At 28.4% G+C, this 15,338-nt stretch overlaps 2 protein-coding genes across 2 annotated transcripts in view; both read left to right on the top strand.

Moving 5' to 3' along the window:
* LOC136091173 (uncharacterized) overlaps positions 1-255 on the top strand; it is a 2,520-nt gene extending 2,265 nt beyond the window's left edge. Inside the window, exon 2 of the mRNA XM_065818166.1 lies at positions 112-255. Coding sequence (XP_065674238.1) covers positions 112-237 — 126 coding nt within the window. The 3' untranslated portion in view covers positions 238-255. The remainder of the gene's footprint in view (positions 1-111) is intronic.
* LOC100207139 (oocyte zinc finger protein XlCOF6) overlaps positions 1-12,004 on the top strand; it is a 94,269-nt gene extending 82,265 nt beyond the window's left edge. Inside the window, exons 12-13 of the mRNA XM_065817893.1 lie at positions 6,222-6,444; positions 10,829-12,004. Coding sequence (XP_065673965.1) covers positions 6,222-6,444; positions 10,829-11,973 — 1,368 coding nt within the window. The 3' untranslated portion in view covers positions 11,974-12,004. The remainder of the gene's footprint in view (positions 1-6,221; positions 6,445-10,828) is intronic.
* The last annotated feature ends 3,334 nt before the right edge of the window (positions 12,005-15,338 follow it).

Below are 15,338 nucleotides of genomic sequence, written 5' to 3'. Positions count from 1 at the left end.
CATGGAAATGTAAATAAACTAGTGGAGTTATTTATATATCTAAGCACACATATATAATGTTTTTAATTTATGGTTTTGATCTTTAAGGTTTTAAATTGTTGTTATTTTTAGGTGACAGCAGCTGCAGTATTTTCATGTCAAAACTGTAAAAAGTTTTATAAGACTAAAGGTGTATTAACCAGACATATGCGTCATACCAATAGAAAAACTGATGAAGTTAAAAAAACATACCAATAGAAAAACTGATGAAGTTAATCTACTATCAATTGAAACATTAAAAACATTAGTAACTAAAGCTATAAATACTTTATTAAGTGAAAAATACTATCCAGATTCAATATTAGATAAAATATCTCAATATAATAATGAAATTAATGATGTATTATACAATCAATGCAATACAATTTACAAAAAGTTAGTGAATTCAGGTAATTGTGAAAATTTTTACATGCAAACTTACTCTACACTTGTAAAAGACTCTGAGAAATATTTTAATGAGCTTGAAAAACCTTGCAGTACACTTATTTCAACGACATTAACTGATAAGATTTTATATTATTACAAAAAATCATGTTCACTGAATAAACCGATTGAACCTAAGCCCATCTCTGCAAAAGAGTTAGATGGTTTGCAATACTTGGCTGGCTACATAGTATCCAAATTTTTAAAGAAGGCTAAGAACAATAAAAATTATCAGTCTGCAGAAAACCAAGCAATTATTGCAATTTTAAATGCAATAATTGCTGTGCATTATCACAAAATCTAGAATCCGGTATAAATTTTCAATAAATTAAAAACAAACAAGGTCAAACTTAAAGTTAATTTGACATTTTGCTATAAATAATCAGAACGATAATAACAGAAGGATAACATATTCGTTATAAATCAAGTTTTATGAAAAAATTCATAGTATAGCTTGTGAGCCCACGTACGTACACGCTGTCTAGAACTGTTCAAACGTGGCCTTGAAGCAATATACTTTCACCTCCCAAATAAGCGAGAGGGACGTTATTAATTTTTCAATTTATTTCCGTCCTCCCTCCCCCTTGCTTAACAATTTTGTAGCAATATAAATATTTTCCTTATTTTTTTACTTTGAGAAATTATTTTATTTCAAAAATAGATGAAAATATGAAAAAATAACCTGTTTATTAAGAACTCCCTGTTTATAAGATTTTAGGAAAATTTTCAACCATCCTGTTCATTGGGCAGGCGAAAATAATTAAAATTTCTACCTTCCTCTATTTTTTAGAGAAAGGTTGGGAGGGGAGAGGTTGTGCTAAAGTTTTTTGTAAAAAAAAAATATTCTAAAATTCTATTTATTTGTTGAAAAGTAAAATAAGACAATTTTTACAATTAGAAAGCTATAAATTTAAAAAAACAAATTATAAAACATCAATTTAAATATTTTTTATTTTGTGATTATTATTTTACTTTAATTTTGTAAATATATGTATATATATTGTAAATATATATATATATAAATATATATATATATATATATATTTTTTTGTTAACCTTTTTTTTAAAGGAGCATTATCAACAAACTTCCATGAAACTCTACGTTTTTGCTTTTGACTTTCTTTTGTGTTCCCTGTAACAGGTGCAATAGAGCGTTGCATATGTAAGGTATTGGATTGATAGCCAAATTGAATCACAGTTGGATTATCATTTTGCCTTCCAAGACTACGCTGTCGCCCAAAATACTCCTTTAACACATCTTGATTGAAGCGCTCAGATAATACGAATGGCATTCCCTCACTTAAAAGAAATCGAAATGAAATAAACATGCAATCGCGTGCATTTTGTGTAAAATTTCTCTCACGGTTTTTAACACATTCTTTCCAACTTGAAAAATAATTTAAAAACTCATTCAATAACCAATCAAATCTAGGTTAGGTTAAGTCTTTTTTTTTTTTAAGTAAGCTTTCGTTTTGGTTTCGAACATTTAAACAGTCAAAGAATCTATCCATAATTTAACAAAGTTCTGCTGTAACATGTGTTTCAGGGGGGTAATACTTATAAAGTACATTTGCAACACTTGCACTAAAAACTTGTGTGGCATATCGTACACTCATTGCAGAATAGGAATTTAGATGTTAGGAATTTAGAATAGGATTTAGATTTTCGAAATGTTTTCATTAGAAAACATTTCGAAACTGCAAAAAAATAAATATAACGATCAGGAGCAAATAAATTGATTGTGCGATACACAACATCTGAATCATCTAAATTGTCTAAACCACTATGCATTTTATATAATGATCGATTAGATGAGGCACCATCTGAAACTGCAATAATTACTTTTAATTTACAACAAAGTTCTAATATAGATACAGCTTTCCAAAATGTTGGCATTATTTGAACTGCAGTAACACCATTAGTAGCAAAATAAGCTAAACAAAATTTTAGATTGCATGCAATCCCACGTATATAATATACTAGACAGTGAGTAGCTAAATCATTTACATCTTTGAAGGTAGAAAAGTTTATTTCAGGGTCTCCAAGATCAGCATATCCAATGAGTTCTCCTGACGACTTGTCAAATACTAAATTATCTTGGATCCGTATTTCATCAAAAGAAAGAACAACATTTCGCTGAATATTGGTGAGATCTTTAGTAGTTTCTCTCAACTCTGCAATAACTGCTGGATTAAATCCTACAGATGGTTGAGTAGCATTCTTATAATCGCGTAATGTCTGCCTACTTGGAAATGTTAAAATATTAGTATCTCTAAGTTCATCATATGCTGAGGCTGATTTAGATGCAAGAGAAAGGCAAAATCGAATTATCATTGGATGATATCTTGGCATTTTGTTAAGTGACAAACGGTTTTGCTCTTCCCAGAAAAGTTTTATAAATGGTGTCATATTATCTTGGTTTTTACTAATTATAATATTAAGGTCAGAACTAAGGTCAGGGCTGACTTGAATTGCTTTAAACTCTATTTCCTTCTGCATTCTTTCAATATTATGCATTAGCTTTTTATTTTCAGAACGTTCTTTCATCAGTGCTAGTTTTATGCGATTTGGGTGTGTGACAGATAATGGAGCATTCAAATGAGCTGGTTGATCAAGCTTTTTTGAAGTACTAGCTTTACTTTTATTAAAATTAATTTCAAAAATTGAACATTTCACACACTTTTCACTGTCAGTATTGATGACATAACAATCTTTGTGACGTTTATAATCATTAGCTTTGAACATTACTTCTTTTTCATTGTTAAAGTCAAATTTATAAGGAACAGAATGATTTATTAGATTACTATCTTTATTACAATCTACCAAGTCACAAGTTATTCTATTACACATCTGTAAAGATTTAACTTTATTTAATAATTTTGATATTGATATAAGAGGAACTGATCGAAAGAAATCTTTATACAAGTGATGATCATCAGGCAATGTCCATCCAAAAACAATTACAAAAAATTCAAGACTGCACCCATCAACAACTTCTAAATGTGGTACTAGGAAAATGTTTGAAATGATTTCAAAGAAATGAAGTTTTCATCATATGATACAAACCAATCTAGTTTGAGCTTTTTTACCATTTTAGTTAGTTGACTGAAGTCTTTGTATTTGTCTATATGTTTTTCTTCTACTTTCAAAATATCTTTAACAACAGACCTATATATTCTTTCAGGAGCTATAGCTGTTTCATGAGATTTTTTAGGTACATTAAGTGATGTAATTGCACCAAGTTTCATTGTTTTTCTACCAGTTTCTAAAATTTAAAAAAAATAATAAAACACTTAATCTACCATTACATTTACAAGAAAATGGTCTTTTTTTACAATAAAGTTTTTATATATTAAGAAATATGTTTCTGGCATTTAATTTAATGAGAAGTATAGTAATTTTGATATCTTTAGATATCTCACTTTTATTTAAGACCATTACACTATAGAGTATTTTTGAATTCGCTTTTTTTATTTTGTTTTCTTCAGGAAAATAATAATACTGCAATTATAATAATAATAATAATAATAATAATAATAATAATAATAATAATAATAATAATAATAATAATAATAATAATAATAATAATAGTAGTAATAACAACAATAATAATAATAATGTAATGCAATCAATCACTATTAGAACTGCTGGAAGAGCTCTTCCAGCAATTCTAGATATTCTCTAGAGAATTTACTTTAATTTAAATTCTCTAGAGAATTTACCAGAAGAACCAAGATAAAGTTTATAGTGAAAGACTATCTTTCACTATAAACTTTATCTTGATTCTTCTAGTAAATTCTCTAGAGATTATCTTTAATATAAGAAATTTGTGATTCTTAAAATTTGCAATTTTTTAAAGTAAAGTAAATTTGCAGTATTATTGCAAATGAAGATATTTAAAACAGAAAAAAACAATGTATATCTAAAAAAAATAACCTACTTGTAAACTCTATATCTTTTTGCTCAAAATGACGTTCACAAATAAAGGTATTCCCTTTTACAATGCGTTCTTTGAGATGCTTGTCAAAATTCTTACATTTAGATAAACATTTAATATATTTTTCCTCCATTGTTGATGAAAATCGTCTGGTCGATTTGGAAGTTGAAATATTCCAATTCCTTGGTGGCTAGAGTTTCTTGTAACTCCACACTCTGGAAAAGCACAATTTGCTCCAGGCATTTGTAATTTAAGAAGTTATGAAAAAAACTGTTGATATATTAGCAAATAGCATTAAGAGAAGTAAAATAAACTAAAAAACGTTAGTACTTTCTTCATTCGGTAAATATTGTTTGCACTTACTTTGATTACGTGATTGCATTTTTTCAAAACAATAAGTCACACCCGTAAAAAAATCTTTTTTCCCGACCAGGGAAGCTTCTATTAACTAAGCTTCAATCATTCTAGAAGGTAAAGAATCACAACTTTTTTATGTGTGAAATGTCAATTGCATCCCATGCAGATGCGATGGATGATTTCAAGTCAACTAGTGAACTATATTGTTTAGCACTTTCGAACACTATATGTAATAGTTGTAGCCAAGCATTCTCAATAATGTACTTTAATGTTTCAATTTTACTGCTGTTGAAATATTCCTTTACTATCTTAACTGTATGAACGCTAGCATTATCTTGTTGAAAAACAAAATTTTCACCACCTATTACAGATGCTTCATGCTTTAAAAATTCTTCAACAATTAAAAGATAATCCTTAGACTTCATTTTTTTGTCAATAAAATGAATTTTTGATTTACCTTGGTATCCAATTGCACACCAAATCATTACACCACCACCACCCATTTGGCGTCGTTGCTGTGTTACTGGTTCTTTACGCAAATCGTGAAAATAATAATTCCATCTATCCGGCCCATCAAGACAAAATCGTTTTTTGTCTGAAAATACTACTTGTTGCCACTCTTCTTTTCATGTTTCGTGGTCCTTTGCAAAAGTTATTCCATTGTTTATGTGATTTGTTGTCAAAGGTGGTTTTCCCCGAAGTTTTTTGCGCGAAAAGTGAAAAGCATTATGCATAACTCGCTGAACTGTACGTAAATCACTCCTGCTTCTGCAGCAATTTGATGAGCAGTTAATGAAGAATTTGAAGCTTGTCTCAACAACCTTTGCCTATCATGGTCACTTAATGTTGATGGACGTCCGGGACTTTTTATTATTCCATACATGAGGACTATTAACGTAGTTTTTAATTTCTGTTTAGCTGCATCCAATAGCTCTAGCCATGTAACTAACGGAATGACCCATTTGCGATAAGTTAGAGTGCACTTTTTCTTATCAATGGTGTAGCACGACCCATTATTAATTAATTTGTTATTTTATACTTAATAAAAAAAAACCTAAACTAGATTTTTGACAGTTTATAAAAGTTTACACTTAATTGCCCACAACTGTGGTTTGCAAATAAAAGGTTTTTTATAAAATTGTCTTATAATTTTGTTGCACTGAAAAAACAGTTTTTTTTTTATAAAATGTGTTTTAAAAAATAAATTTGTTAAAATGTTGCTTAGTGTTGTAAACCGTTTGCTTTCATTTACAATAAAAATTAGTTTTTTAGTATAAATGTTTAATAGAATTTTATAAATCTTTTTGGGGTGTCTTATCATTATGTTGTGCAGTGTAACCCTCTCTCAACTATATAACTTACCAATTAGATGTTGTTTTTACTTTTTTATTTTAAAAAGTTATTTAGAAGTTTTATTTTAATTTAGTTTATTTTATCCTGTTTTTATTATATTATACATTTTTAGGTAATGAAAGACGGAGTTGATGTGTATTATATAGATGGGAAAGATGAACGGTATGCTAATTGGATGAGGTATATAAATTGTTCACGATATGAGGCAGAGCAAAATCTTGAGGCTTTTCATTGTCAAGGTGAAATTTATTATCGAATTTATAAACAGGTTGAAAAAGGAAAGGAGTTTCTTGTTTGGTATGGAGATGAGTATGCAAAAGACTTAGGAATAGAAGGTAATTCTCATATTTATACTTTATGATAAATTCAACACAATTTTATATTTATATCCAAAGTGTAGGTTTATATTTTACTAATATATTTTACTTACTTTTTTTGAAATCTTGAGTTATATCCAGTTTTAAAAAATGAAAAAACTAAAAAATAAATTCGTGAATATGTGATTGCTGTCTACCTCATAACTCTGAAGATTTAGAAAAATATAAGAAACTTTAAGAAAATATAAGATTTTTAGATATTTAGAAAAATATAAGAAACTTAAAAAAAAATATAAGAAACTAAAAAAATATAAGAAAATAAATATGTGAATGCTGTCTACCTCAAAACTTTGAAGTTTTAGAAAAATATAAGAAATTTTTTAAAACTTTAAGTATTTTATCGGCTTCGCTTTGTCAATCAAAAAAGTTTATGTTAAAAAGTTTTACAATTCAAGTTCATTTACAAAAAGAATAAACTAATTTAAATTAAAAATTTGTATTAATGATATCATTTTAATTATGTGACTAATAAAATAATAATATAATAAAAAATAATACAAATATAATTTTAATATTATTCCTCAATTTTTTCATTTTTTACGTATTTACAACTATGTCTACATATTTCAGGCCTTGTTACGAGATTTCGCTGCGTAGCGAAAACGCGTAACGCATTTTTAAGTAACTCAACTCAGCAAATATATTTTGCATCGTAATTGTAATTGCACCGCATTGTAATTAAAGTTATTTTATTAACGCGTTAAAAATCATACAAAAAGTTTTTTTTTTCTCACTATAACAAAAGTTACAAATAAAATCAAAGTTCTTATTAAAAAAGTCATTTTTATTATTTTTTCAAATATAAACTAAATTTTATTTCGAAAAAAATATTTTTTTCATGAAACGTAAAATATTTGTTTATTTTCTTATGATTTTACATTTGGTTTTTGGTTATTTTATCAATTGTTAATAAATTTTTTCTTATTTAATTTGTGAACTCTTTTTAATAATGTTTTTAAACAATAGAGTTTTTTTTTTGTTATTTATCAGTTACCGATAACATATTCGTGATCATAATTTATTTTCATAAATTAAATGAACGTCATTAAAACTTTACGTTATTGAATTAACAATAAACAAAATATGTTATTAATAAAATTTTTACATCAAAATAAATCGTGTATTTTTTAAACTATAAAATATATTATGACTAAAAATAATTTTTATATTTAAAAGGAATTTATATATTTAATTCCTTAAGATAAAACTTAAGCACTTTATTTTTTTTAACTAATTTTTAATAATAATAATAAAAAAATGAAACAAACTGTTTCTTTAACAAAAAAATCTATTAGTTTACAATTGCGGTTAAATGCTTTTACTTACGACTTTATTTCTTCTGAATAAACGTCACGTTAACGATAATCGAAAGATAATTTAAATATTCTAAAAGATATAAGTTTTTGCGTAGCGCATAACTGCTGAGCGCGTAGGCAAATCGCCTTTTCGCAAGCAAAATGCGAGCTGCGTAACGCTTCTTAACAAGGCCTGATATTTTCAAACATATTTACATATCTAAAACATTTTTACGATAAACTCTAGTTAAACCTTAATAGACACTGAAAACTTTGTAAAACAACAAAATAATATTTTTAGATAAACATGCGCAAGTTTGAAAGTGATTTGACTCTACATTAACTATTGTATTTACTTTGAATTGTTGTTAATTATTTTCATAATTTCTGATGCATTACTTAGTGTTCTTTTTACGTTTATCTAGAACTGATATAATTTAAGATGTTTTTTGTTGGAATAAAATTTTTAAGTACTTCTTTTTTGCAATAAGATTGCACAACTTATTCATGCAAGGCGGGAAAACTTTACGAATTAGTTTTTTGCTACAAGGTATTCATTTATTGTATAAATGATTGTACTCAATGAGAAACATTATTTAATACTGTGATGCGTTCATAGAAATAAACAAAACATACTAGTCAATACTTCTAATATCAAGATTTATATTTTTAAAGTCTGCTTATCTATAATTCATATTCCACTGCACAAAATGAGGTTTTTTTTTATAGTTTCGGGTTAGCTAGATGCAATTTAATAGATAGGTGGTGTGGGTTGTGGTATTGCAAAGTAGAGGAAAACGCTTGATGTTGTAAATGGGTTTGAATAATTCAGTTTTAAATCTAGAAAACTTTTATATTTGCCGTTTGTATGATTTGGTTGTATTGCAAAATGATTTGTTGGTTGTATTGCAAAATGATGTAAAGTCAACAACTTAAGAAATAAAATGATCTTCAAGAGTATGCTGTCTTTATTTTTTTTTTTTCATGTTGTTTTATGTTAACTCAATAAAATTTAAATCTCCGGCTAAGCACATAGCACTAAACAATTTATTCTGGATCGCATCTGACCCGAAAACTAATGTCACTGAGAAATATTTGATGACTTTTTTGAATAGACTTGAGCTGAGCTAAATGGTTTTATGTTAATAATATTATTTGATATTATTGTGTATTTATTGATTTTAAGCATGGTTTTTATGCCATTCAACAAATAAGTATTTTAAGCGTTCGTTGATTCTAAAGGTATTAGATCCATTGATGCAGCAGACCTTTTCACTGCAGATGATTTACCATGTTTTTCAAGATAACTGTTTGCTGCTTATGCTGTTAAGCTTGTTAAATTCAGCTCTACATGTGTTCATTCAGATCTGATAAAATTCAGCTTGCTCTACATGTGTTCATTCAGATCTGATAAAATTCAGCTTGCTCTACCTGTGTTCATTCAGATCTGATAAAATTCAGCTTGCTCTACATGTGTTCATTCAGATCTGATAAAATTTAGCTTGCTCTACATGTGTTCATTCAGATCTGATAAAATTCAGCTTGCTCTACATGTGTTCATTCAGATCTGATAAAATTCAGCTTGCTCTACATGTGTTCATTCAGATCTGATAAAATTCAGCTTGCTCTACATGTGTTCATTCAGATCTGATAAAATTCAGCTTGCTCTACATGTGTTCATTCAGATCTGATAAAATTCAGCTTGCTCTACATGTGTTCATTCAGATCTGATAAAATTCAGCTTGCTCTACATGTGTTCATTCAGATCTGATAAAATTCAGCTTGCTCTACATGTGTTCATTCAGATCTGATAAAATTCAGCTTGCTCTACATGTGTTCATTCAGATCTGATAAAATTCAGCTTGCTCTACATGTGTTCATTCAGATCTGATAAAATTCAGCTTGCTCTACATGTGTTCATTCAGATCTGATAAAATTCAGCTTGCTCTACTTGTGTTCATTCAGATCTGATAAAAATATTCTTGTGTTTTTAATATTAGAATTGTTTGTTTGATACAAGTTTAAATTGGTTGATTCAAACTTGTACTTTATTCTTTGGGTAGATATAACTTTGCATTAATTCTTAAATGTAATACTATTTCCTTTACTTTTTCAGTAGATTCATCAGCAATCTGGTATGAAATGATAATTCATATAGTTGTACAGAACCATGAATATTTTGCAGTCATATTTTCAAAAGATATTTCCAAAATAACTTTTTGTCAATCATTGAGAGTGCTAAAAATATTTAAACTTTAAAAAAAACACGATAAGAAGCAAAAAAAACTTATAGATAAAAAAATTACTTAATTACAACAACCCAGATTTTATGTAGACTTGAGCAAATAAAAAACAGTATTTTAAAATTTTTTTGATGCTTGTATCATTTAATATCATTTTTAAATCTTAAACTTGATTTACTTTTTTCATTGGTTGTAAACGAGGTACACTCTGCATAACCAGCTTTTCTACAAGATTATAATATGATGATCGAGATGTTCAATAATGATGCAATGTATCATAAATATTTTTAACATGGAGTTTTCTTTTTTTTACTCACCAGACCCATTTAAAAATGAAAATAATCTACTTGCTTGGAATCTGATTCATCATTTATAACAAATTATTGCGTTTTCTTTACAGAATAATGGTTCTAAATCTAAAATAATGGTTTCTTTGATTTTTTTTTCAATTTCTCCAGTATGCAAATTTATTTATGCTTTTTTTACTGATATATATTTTTCTCTTTTTATTCACTTCATATTAATTTATTAATGATTTCAATATTTTGTAATTAAATTAAATTAAATAGCATCTTTTTTTTTCGTCAGATCAACTTTCACTTATAACACAAAAATCCGATGACATCTTTTTTTAGATATCTTTACAGTGTTACATTGTTTAAAGAACAATTTTAAAGCAATATTTTTTAGGTATTCTAAGAGATAGAATTCTCTGTTAAAATAAACAGTGGCATTAATATTATTCATTCTTTGCTTTTTGTTAAAACATGTGTTTGAAATTTTATTTAAGTTTCGTTTTTGTAGGGAGTCATCCGTGCAGGAAATGCTCAGAGTGTTTTACTTCTGAAGAATTTTTAAAATCGCACATCAAACGTTGTAAAACCAGAGGTAGAAATAACATAATTCAAACATTATCAATGGTTCATTCAAACGAGTTTACAGTTGATTTAACATCTTGCTCAAATGTTAATGGCAACAACACTTCTGTTAGTTTTGAGGATTATTCCGAGTGTAATGAAAATTTAGAGTTCACTCTAAAAACTAGTTTGACGGATCAATTGCAAACTGAAGGTAATAAAAGTTTCAAATGTAGTTACTGCGAGTATGAATGTTTTATGGTATCTGAACTCACAAAACATATAGGTATTCACCTTGTTAATAACCTGAACAAGTGCAGCTACTGTGATTACAAATGTATGCGTCCACATCAAATGGAAAAGCATATGCAAGTTCATTGCTACAAAAAAACATTTAAATGTACATTCTGTCTTTACAAATCTACATCAAAGGAAAGATTAGAAAAGCATTTAAGAGTACATTTGAATTATGGAGTAGTTGGACAATTACAAACACAAAATTGTGAAAAACCATTTAAATGTAAATACTGCAACTTTGAAAGTGCCTATGAAATGGATTTAAAAAGACACTCAAGATATCACTATTTTGTAAAATTACTCAAGTGCACTTATTGTGACTATATATGTAAAGCACCAAATAATTTCCGATTGCATATGCGAACTCATACTGGTGAAAAACCGTTTAAATGTTCTTACTGTGAATATAAATGCGCACAAAAATCAAATTTGACGGTTCACTTAAGAATACACAGCAGTGAGAAACCATATAAATGTACCTATTGCAACTATGAGTGCAAACAGAAATTTAATTTAACACTTCATACAAGAACACACACTCAAGTCAAACCATACAAATGTCCTTATTGCGATTATAAATGTTCGTCGAAGTTGGCTATCACAACGCACAAAAGAAAACACACTTTAGAAAAACCATTTCATTGCACTATTTGTGATTATAAATGTTCAATAAAAGGTTATTTAAAGGTTCACGAACGAATTCACGCAAACGATAAACCATTTAAATGTACAGTTTGCAATTATAGCAGTAACGTCAAATCTAATTTGAAGAAACACTCTAAGTTACATATATGATCCATGCAATAAACATTTTTTGGGCTTTTAAAATATTTTAGTTTATAAATGAAAAATTGATTAGTTTTATAGTTATTTTTTCACTATATTTGCTCTTGAAATTTTAAAATCGTTATGTATAAATTATTTATTTGGTTTAAAAAAAAATTAATGAGAGATTAAATATGCAAATTATCTTGATAAGAGTACAGCTTAGGTAATATTGTTATTTCATATTATTTAAATTTATGAGTATTTCCATAATTATGCGCGTTTTCAAAAGACTAGTTTCACTAAAGATAAACTGCATAAAACTTGAAATACTGCATAAAACTTGAAATACTGCATAAAACAGAAAAACTGCATAAAACAGTAATACTTTTGTTTCGTTTTTAACTAACTCCTATTTGTGTGCAAATAAGTAACAAAACTTAATTTCATCTACTTAAGTTTAATTTAGAAATGAAAATTTAAATCGCGTTATTTACGTGACAGTGCGCTACGTACATAATATTAAATTGACTTTATCAAAATCACTACTTTATATATGCAGTAGGCTATTATAAACATTACATTTAGTTGTCAAAGATACCAATTCATTAAAAAAACACTTATTTTTTCCATTCTGTATTTTTTGTTGTATTATTGTCTACAATTATCAAAAACTTTACATACGAAATTCAGGTAAATACCATGACCAGATTTAAATTACTGTTATTTGATTAATTAAGACTATTTTCAAATGATTCAAGCAAACATTGACTTAGATATAAGCAAATTAAAAATAACATTGAGAATATTAAGTGCAGTAAACTATTCAACGATTGAAAACATGATGAACACTGATTAATTGCTTGAATTGATGCACTGCCAATCTTCTCCACATCGTGCCATTTCAGGTCTAGAAACTGTAATTGGTGGTGCAGCTCTTTTGATTATTTGATCCCATTTATACCATACTTTGTCTTCATGGGTTGGATGTTTGAATTTGTTCGTTCCTGTCACGTGTAATATGAATACATTCAACTGAATCTGCATCTTTGTCAAGTATCTGCCCAATATAACACTTATTATCTATCGAGAAGTACACCAGTCGTGCACTTCGAGCATTATAGGTTCAGCTTTCATTGGATGTTGTTCGACATTTGAAGCACTATCAGCATTTATTATTTATGCAATTAGTTGTTCAATATCTGTTGCTGTATTGAGCAGATCGAATTCAATCTCAGCAACATGTTCATTTTTTGCGACCACTTTCAGCGGACCATACTGAACTCTCCGTGCTTTATGGCAATTACATGTGCTCGGGATCTGGCAAAAGTATGAAAAATTACGAACAGAAACCGTTCCCTTCTCAATGAATTGAAATTGATGTAGTCTCATTGATTCTGCAACAGGTTTCACCCCTTCGAGGATAATATTAGCTATAGCACCAATGTCTTCTTCGCTGACTAGAAATAGCTTGATAATCGTCTTCTGGTGTAAAGCTTCTACAAAATTTGCAGCTGAAGTTATCATGACGCCATGGTTGGCTATTTAATCAGCGGAACGTTTCAGAGTGCCACGATCACGTCTGCTGCACTCTTGCCATGGTCAGCTTCAAAGCAATTCCAACTGTAAATCCTTTATTGTACAAATAATAATAAGTTAACAGCATACGATGCTCCTATACTAGCCCATCACTTTAAAAATGTATTATTTTAAGTGTTGGATGATGTTCTTTTAAATGACGCAGAGCTGGCAGCAAATGAGCCCATATTGCAGCGGGCTCGATCTTGGTGCAATCTGACATTGTGCAAAATAGTACGATTTCTTCTTTCAAGTATGCAACATCGGTGTGTAAGGATAATTGAAAGCTGGATGCACCATTATACTCGTATAGTTTTCTGAAAAGTCAACAACTATTACTGCGGTGCTATCCGAAAGTCCCGTTAATTTCCTGTTTTACAGTTCTCTTTACTATTCTATTTACAGTTCTCTTTACTATTGTGTCTTTATCTTTGATCAGCCTGTTCTCCCGTATTGTGTTCCATTGCTGCATTTGCATTGTTGTTTTCCATCAAACTCTCTTTCCAGTAATTCTTTATATTTTGAGCAACATGTTTTACACGTTCTCAAAAGCATTCTTTTTGCAAATCATTGCATATTACTTCTTTTACACAAACAGACGACAAGATCTTCAGCTGAGCAAGCTTGTTAGTAATAAGTCGTCCATTTTTATGCAGCTTGCAGAGACACTACAAGCACAAAATGTAGCATATGAAACTTTTATGTTTAGGTTTTCTACAGCAAACCTTTTGTGCACGTGTGAAAGTCTACTTAGGTGGTAGGTGTGCAGGTGTGAAAGTGTACGTAGGTGTCTAGTGTAAATTTTTTGTAATCCCAAAATTTGGCTTTACAAAAAAACTTTTTAAATAGTGATTCGAAAATCATAACTTATTCAATACCGATTTTAAGTTATACTCTTTATTTTTTTTCTCATTAGTGTTGGTTTTCATAACTAAAACAAACAATCAAACAAAAGTTAACCGCCTTAAAATATTTTGGTTTCCTTTATACACTGAACTAAAAACATAAAAAGGTATAAATTTAAATTTGTAATATGAAACTACTACCATACCGCTCCCCACCACTTATACACACTTTAAAATTAAATAATATATACTTTAAAGTTTAAAAAATAAAAAGGTATAAGAGTGTTTCTGAAATTAGGTGCATTTTGCCTGTCCAATAATTTCAAACATATAGTTAGAATATTATGCATCATAAAAATTATATTCTTATCTTCTGCAATAGCTACTTATACAATATTTTAACCATTTTGAGGAGATTCATATTTCTTAAATTTACTGTCCTAAGGTTTTCTGAAGTTGAAAGTGGCTTGTGTTTCAGATTTTGCGTGTTCTAGGTGTTAATAGTGCTGTGTTTCGCATAAATAAACACATAAAAAACACATTTATATATAATCATATAAAAAACACAAAATAAACACATTTAATATGTTTTGTAATGTAAGTTTTGTATTTAAGTTGTTCGAAGGTGTATACTAGTGAATATACAATTGATAAGATTTTACATAATCGATAAGAACTATTAGTAGGTGCAAAAATATGTAGTCTTGTAAATTAATTCTTGAGTTCCAAATTTTTTGCAATTGGTCTTGATGGTAGTTTCAACAGTGTTATCGCACAGCGTTTTAAGAGCTTTAGCCAATTATAACATCCGAACATGTGTTTATTCATGATGTGTGTATGAAGTTCATATAAGTATGTGGAGGAGATTGGAGCGCATTAGGCGCCGGGGTCGTATTATCTTGTCGCATTTACTCATTAATTTTTGCCTTACTTTGATGGAAGTCACAATTAAATTAACCATTATACTGACTA

This window comes from Hydra vulgaris, chromosome 14 (genome assembly GCF_038396675.1).
Source record: "Hydra vulgaris chromosome 14, alternate assembly HydraT2T_AEP".
Taxonomy (NCBI): domain Eukaryota; kingdom Metazoa; phylum Cnidaria; class Hydrozoa; order Anthoathecata; family Hydridae; genus Hydra; species Hydra vulgaris.
Note: the sequence above shows the minus strand (reverse complement) of the source record. Positions and strands in the feature narration are given on the sequence as shown.